Here is a 6,986-nt window from a genome sequence, read left to right on the forward strand (position 1 = left end):
TTGAATTTGTTTCTTTGTAAATTTAGGTTGGGAGGAAAGGATCTGAGAGTGGGTAGAATATGGTTATTAGTCTGATTCATGTCATTAAGACATGAAAAGCAGGCAGGAGAGAGGGCTTGCTTTACATCTGATGCCATCAGCATGGCTGTGCCTTGCTAAGTGCCCTGCTAAGTGTGGGGGAGCCAGGGCCAGAGCTGCCACAAGTGCCCCTCTGCTCCTTGAACTCCTGGATTAAGGTACGAAGCAAGGGGCTCAGCTCTTGCAAGTGGCAAAGCAATTAGGATTTTTCTCTTCTGGCAGCTTCTCAGAAGCCTGAACCCATACTTTCCTTCTGCCTCTCAGTCCTTTCCCATCTCTTCTACCCAGGGATACTAGGGGCCTCTTTCTGTCACTGGAGGGTGCTACTAGGAACTTTTGCTTCAAAACCAAACAAAAAACAGTCAGTAGGGTCTTACTTGGGAAGACTGTGGGTCCGGCTTGTGTTGGGCAGTGTTGGAGAACGGTTTTCTTGTGCCCCATGTTGAGGACAAAGGAGGCTGAGTGGCTGGCTTCAAGCCAGGCACGGGGCTTCCAGTAGAGTCTGGGCGTTACCTTGTTGGGTCCAGAAACCTTCTTATAAGTTCTCTCAGGAATGGAGGATTGGTCTTTGGTGAATTGTTTGATCCTTGCCAGAACCCCTTGGACTGGCCCTGTACCAGCAGGTGTAACCTGGACACGCTAAGTACTCTTCAGGCCTTTTCAGGGTTCCATAGAACCCCATCTGCTTTTAGTACTTGTTATCATAGTATCTACGAAGACTCCACTCCATTTTCTTTTTTTTAAGATTTTATTTATTTGACAGAGAGAGAGAGATTGAGAGCACAAGCAGGAGGAGGGGCTGTGGGAGAGGGAGAAGCAGGCTCCCTGCTAAGCAGAGAGCCCGATGCGGGGCTCAGTCTCAGGACCCTGGGATCATGACCTGAGCCGAAGGCAGACGCTTAACCGACTGAGCCACCCAGGCGCCCCAGGGCACATGCTTCCTGGGAGAGCTCGGAGCACGCTCGTTTTCAGTAGGTTGTTTCCCAAGTGCTGTCATTACAATCTGGGTTACTATGTGAGGCTCTGCTGAGAGGGGGCCCCCACCAGCCCTGGTGCTGAATATGGAAAACAATTTCCCTGTGGCCTTTGCCTTTCTTCAGAGAGGAGAGACAGCATCAGTGTTTCTAGTGGCCATCTGTCTAGGTATTAGCCCTCAGAAGGGTGGTTTGGACTTGGAGACACTAGAGCTTGGGTGGAACTGGACCCACAGAGGAGTCTCTGGGGAACAGATTTGATATGATTTGTTCTGTCTTTAGGCTGGCATCATAGAGGAAATGTTAGAGGACACTTTTGAAAGCATGGATGATCAGGAAGAAATGGAGGAAGCCGCAGAAATGGAAATTGACAAAATTCTGTTTGAAATCACAGCAGGTATGGCCCTGAGATTCTTCCTCTTTCTCCCCTCCCTTTGTGGTCATTCTTCTTGCAGTCACTAAGTTATCTGGTAGCTTTTTCTTTAGGACTCTCTTACTTCTACATTTTTTAGACTATAAAGTTAGTTCTTGAAAAATAAACACAATATCCATAACATCTTTTTAAAAACTCCTAGAGTTTTCAAAATGGTAAGAGAAGCACTGCTCTCACAACACTGCCGTTGGGAGCTTACATTGGTATAGACTTTCTTGAAAGCAGTTTGGCGATAGCTGTCAAAAGCCCTGGACCTAATAGATTGATTTCTGGGAGTTTATTCTGTAATTGAGGATGTGATGAAAGATTTAATTCAAGGATGTCTGTAGTAGCATTATTTATCATATTGAAAAGTTTGAAACAAGCTAAATGCCTAATGACAGAGTATTGGTTGTATTGTGTTATATCTGTTTTAATGGAATACTTTATAGCTGTGGTAATGTGGAAATACATTCACTGACATGGAAAGATGTCCACAATATAATGTGTGAGAAAAGCCTCGTTACTGCAGTCCATACTTTTGTGTAAAAACCAGGCCTATAGAAAAAGTCTGGAAAGGGAACAAACAAAAAATAATAGTTATCTCTGAAAATTGATGAGGTTTTAAACTTTATTTTTACTTCTGGATATTGGGTCTTAGGCTTAATAAAAAAAATAGTGACATTTAGTTTTTATCTGTTTGTTTTAAAATTGTTTCTTTGTTTTAAAACTATTGGGAGAAAGACTAGTTGCTCCAGGAAAACATTTTGTGAAGGTTTAGAAACAATTTAGTTTGACTGAGAGACATTTAACATCTTCATCTTAACACTTAACATCTTGAAAATGAAGTATTCAGTAGTGTTTAGGAATTTAGACTAAATAAGAGTGTCAGAACCAAAATTCTAAAAACCAGAATCCTCAGTTATTGTAACCTTGGTCTCATGACAAGCTGGTGTTTGCATATTTGTCATAGTGAGCAAAACCTCATGCAAACAGCTCGTTTTATTGCCCCTTTTCTGTTTCTTGTTGGACTCTTCCAGGCATGAAAGGCAGAGAAGGATGAGGGACCACTTCTTTAAAATGATACGTGGCTAATTTATTTGCTGTTTCTTTTCAGGGGCCTTGGGCAAAGCACCTAGTAAAGTGACCGACGCCCTTCCAGAGCCTGAACCTCCAGGAGCGATGGCGGCATCTGAGGAGGAGGAGGAGGAGGAGGAGGAGGCCCTGGAGGCCATGCAGTCCCGTCTGGCCACACTCCGCAGCTAGGGGCCGCCCCGCTGGGCCCTCGGGCTCTTTTCCGGCCCACCTGCCAGGAGCGGGTACACTCCTCTGAAGCAGCACCATTTTATGTACCTCTTGCACTACACCTCTAAATGAGGCACTGCATTCTGAGAAGGTTCTCTGCTCCTATCTTTTCACTCTTTGCAGAGGTTTTGGGATCTCAGCAGGATTGTCCTTGAGAGTGGGGTTATAAATGCATCATTTTCAGGGGTATAAATAGAAGTATCTTTTGGGGGGGAGGGCAAAGGAATCTGTCTTCTCACAATGCATCATTTTCAGGAATATAAACAGAAGTATCTTTTGGAGGAAAAGGCAAAGGAATCTGTCTTCTCCTGAAGCACTTCTGAGGATAGAGTTGACTGCCTGAATGTTGAGGACTCTGCCTTTTTTTGTCCCTAAAACACTATTATATAAAATGGATTTTAATAAATTTCTGCTTTAACACTGGGTCTCATTGTAGATTGTCATGTGCAGTGAATTTTCAAAACAAGACTGTTTTGCAGTCTCAAATTACATGTTGACCTTGGAAGGGGAGGAAGTGCAACAGCCAGGTGTATGGGCCGTGGAAGCTCAGCACAAGAGGCTTCCGCTCTGAGGACACTGTTCTGCAGCCTTCCCAGATGCGGTGTGGGAGCCACACTTCTGCTTTCTGTCATCTGTTTACAACCAAAAGGATCCTCGAGAATTGTGACTCCTTGTCCTGTTGTCTGGATGGCTGTATTATGTCCTAACAGGTGTGTGCATGTAGTTTTTCTCGCTCTCCTTCCCAATGCAAACTGGCCCTAGAGCAGACCGCTGTGAGATTAGGATTCTCTCATCCTCTGATTGCTTCTGCTGCTGCTGCTGCTGCTGCTGCTGTTGTTCACCTCATTCGGGTAAATACCAAGGAGCACAGTTGCTGGATCACTGGTAAGACTATGTCTGCTTTTGTAAGAAACTGCCAAACTGTCTTCCAAAGTGGCTGTGCCATTTTGCTTTCCCACCAGCCATGACTGAGAGTTCCTAATCCTCCACATCCTCGCGAGTAGTTGATGTTATCAGTGTTTTGGATTTTGACCATTCTAACAGGTATGTAGTAGTAGCTCACTGTTGTTTTAATTTGCAATTCCCTAGTGATTTATGATGCTTAACATTTTTTCATGTGCTTTTTTTGTCATCTCTATATCTTTTTTGGTGAGGTGTTTGTTTAGGTCTTTTGCCCATTTTTAATTGGATGGTTCATTTTCTTATTGTTGAGTTTGAAGAGCTCTTTGCATAGTTTGGTAATAGTTCTTTTTCAGATGTGTCTTTTATGAAGATTTTTCTCCCAGTTGTGGCTTGTCTTCTCACTCCTTCACATTATCTTTCACAGAGCAGGTTTCAATTTAAATGAAGTCCAGCATCCCAGTGATTTCTTTCATGATCATGCCTTTGGTGTTAGATCTTAAGTCATGGTCATACCCATGGTCATCTAGATTTTCTCCTGTGTTAATCTCCTAAGAATTTTGTGTTTTACATTTAGGTTTTGATCCATTTTGATTTAATTCTTGTAAAGTGCTTAAGGTCTGTGTCTGGATTATTATTTTTTTTTTTTGCATGTTCCAGCACGATTTGCTGAAAAGACCATCTTTGTTGCATTGTATTGTCCTTACTCCTTTTTTAAAGATCAGTTGACTGTATTTATGTGGGCCTGTTTCAAGCTGTCAGTTCCGTTCCATTGATGTGTTTGCCTCTTTTTTCACCAATACCACACTGTCTTAATTGCTGTACCTTTATAGTAAGTCTTGAAGTCAGAGAGCATCAGTCCTTCAACTTTGTTCTTCAATACTGTGTTGGCTATTTTGGGTCTTTTGCCTATCCATATAAATTTTAGAATTCATTTGTCAGTATCCACAAACTAATTTGCTGTGATTTTGATTGGGATTGCTTTGAATCTATAAATCAACTTGAGACAAACTGACATAGATAGGATATAGTTTCATGATTGCATTTATCTGGCTCGTTTATTCACAGGATGCTCATAATCACTGAGCATTTTTGTCTTATGTGGATAATCAAAATTTATTCAGGTGGATGGATGGACAGAATATTTACAACCACTCTTCCAGCCATTCACATAAAATGATCTAAATGTAGGGTTGGTTTGTTTTCATTGTTTGGCGAGGTCCTGTTTTCTCCATTCCTGCTTTCAGGTTAAGGAAAGAGCATTGTTGGCTTATTGTCATGTCCTGTAGTCCATTTTCCCTCAGTATTCTTTTGGGCATCATTGGAAACAAGGAGAGTTAGATACTGTCCTGGCCCTGGAAGGTCCACAATCTAGGAAGGGAAATAATGGTGTAAATACCTGCAGTAAAAGTTCTCCTCTATCCTCAGCCTCTCAACTTAGGTCCAGCACTAGCAGCACCAGCTACCACTCTCTCCACCTTAACTACACACTGAATCTACTTGGTGCCCTAAAAAAAATAATCAGTGTCAACAGTACTCGAAATAACATCCCACACCACCAATCCATTTGTTTTTTTTTTGTTTGTTTGGAAATAAATATAGCTTACTCTAAAAATAACCATCCAGCTTGTGATGATCACTCACCATTTCCCTCTAGACAGGTTGTGACCTCCCTTTCCCCATCCCTCCCCACTCTCCCCATGTTGTCCATCATGCCTTGCTGAAGCACTTACCACTTGTACCGCTCACATGACCTTAGGCCTCCTGGTCATATATTTCCGTGTCTGTCTCAGAACTTCTGGAGAGGAGGGGTTATGACCCATATTTATTTCTAAATAGTACTAACCATGCCTGCCCTCTGGACCTCTTCCTGCCACCCAACTCCCAGCTGAAGAACTAGGACCACTTTTCTTGTCCTACTGTAGTGACACATTCTTCAAATGCTAATTGTCAATAGGAAAGGCTCTTACATGAAATGAGAAATTTTTGGTTCAAATAAACATAAAGCAGGTTTCTTTACAACTTTTCAGAGCCTTTCATATGCTTTTCCCAAATTTACTCAACCAAAACAGTTTTCTTTTGAGATGCCAGAAACAGCATTTCCTTAGCCACTGAAACCTTTTCAGAAATGCAAATCTAAACCACAGTAGGGAAATACCTTTTTTTAAGCTAATGAATTTCTCTTCTACATGTAATTAATTAGTTTTAAAAAATATGGAGTGACATCAGCAAAATGGTGGAGTAGACAGCTCCATACACCCATACCTCCAGAGAAACATTTTAAAAAGTACCAGAAACTGGGGCGCCTGGGTGGCTCAGTCGTTGGGCGTCTGCCTTCAGCTCAGGTCATGATCCCAGGGTCCTGGGATCAAGCCCCGCATCGGGTTCCCTGCTCGGCGGGAAGCCTGCTTCTCTCTCTCCCACTCCCCCTGCTTGTGTTCCCTCTCTCGCTGTGTCTCTCTCTGTCAAATAAATAAAATCTTTAAAAAAAAAAGTACCAGAAACTGTCAGAACCAACCAACTTTGTCAGAACTAGAAAGCAAGGGTTTACCTCAACCAAGTGAACACTGTATTAGAAAAAAGAAACTTTAAGAAAGCTTTGTGGCATTTTACTTGCCCTTGCCAAATCCCTCTCCCAACTTGGCAGCTGTCTTGAAGATAAGATAGATAGGAGCTCACTTTCTCAGTGTATGACTCTGGTCCCTAGTTCCAGTGAAACAGAGTAGACTTGGTCACAAATTATCTGTCTTTCCTTACCTACGGGCCATCCTGAAGGGTTAACACAAGGTGCTCATCTCTGGTTTGCCTATCTTGTAACTTAGGGTGGAAAAGCAGCAAGCACTGCTTGAAAACATGTTAAGGAAACAATTTTTAAAAAGTGAAACCACCTGGGGCAACGTATTAACAGTTGAGACATATAATAGCTTGCTTAAAACCTGGGAGGAAAAGCCAGGGAGAGGATTTCTTTGGGATATTAGGACATTCAAAAGCATGTAGAAAGCCACATGCATGTCCAGCACAGGAAATATCAGAAAAGATAGAAGACCCCAAACTTTCACCACTGGCTGATCTGCAGGCTTGGGCAAATAGGAACTGAAGGCTGAAACAGAATTGTCAATAGTCTGGCTAAGTGTTAAGTGTGTCCCAGCACAGGGCCAGTCCATAAAGACTGGGACAGGTGTCTTTGTTGGTTTGTTTTTTCAGGTCCTGGCATTCAAAGAGATCTCTGTCAAAATACTGACTGAACACAGCAAACCCTTAAATTAAGAAGTACAAACCCTGGGAAAGGGGGAGATTCTGATTTCCAGAATTATTCC

The 6,986-nt window shown here is 42.5% G+C and overlaps 1 protein-coding gene and 1 long non-coding RNA gene across 4 annotated transcripts in view; one reads left to right on the top strand and one right to left on the bottom strand.

Annotated features, from left to right (window-relative positions):
• Window positions 1-3,194, top strand: part of RNF103 (ring finger protein 103) — a 114,139-nt gene extending 110,945 nt beyond the window's left edge. For all 3 annotated transcript variants that reach the window (XM_073897442.1, XM_025868272.2, XM_073897441.1), the window contains 2 exons: window positions 1,335-1,449; window positions 2,582-3,194. In XM_073897442.1, coding sequence (XP_073753543.1) covers window positions 1,335-1,449; window positions 2,582-2,730 — 264 coding nt within the window. In that variant the 3' untranslated portion in view covers window positions 2,731-3,194. The remainder of the gene's footprint in view (window positions 1-1,334; window positions 1,450-2,581) is intronic.
• Window positions 3,195-4,303: 1,109 nt separating this feature from the next.
• Window positions 4,304-6,158, bottom strand: LOC141373590 (uncharacterized). The gene is made up of 2 exons (XR_012379747.1): window positions 5,961-6,158; window positions 4,304-5,040 (listed from the first exon to the last, which is right to left on the bottom strand). It is a non-coding gene; the product is annotated as an uncharacterized lncRNA (long non-coding RNA).
• Between the last annotated feature and the right edge of the window lie 828 nt (window positions 6,159-6,986).

Source organism: Callorhinus ursinus, unplaced genomic scaffold, assembly GCF_003265705.2.
Source record: "Callorhinus ursinus isolate GAN/ISIS: 27379988/994484 unplaced genomic scaffold, GSC_fseal_2.0 scaffold10, whole genome shotgun sequence".
Taxonomy (NCBI): Eukaryota; Metazoa; Chordata; class Mammalia; order Carnivora; family Otariidae; genus Callorhinus; species Callorhinus ursinus.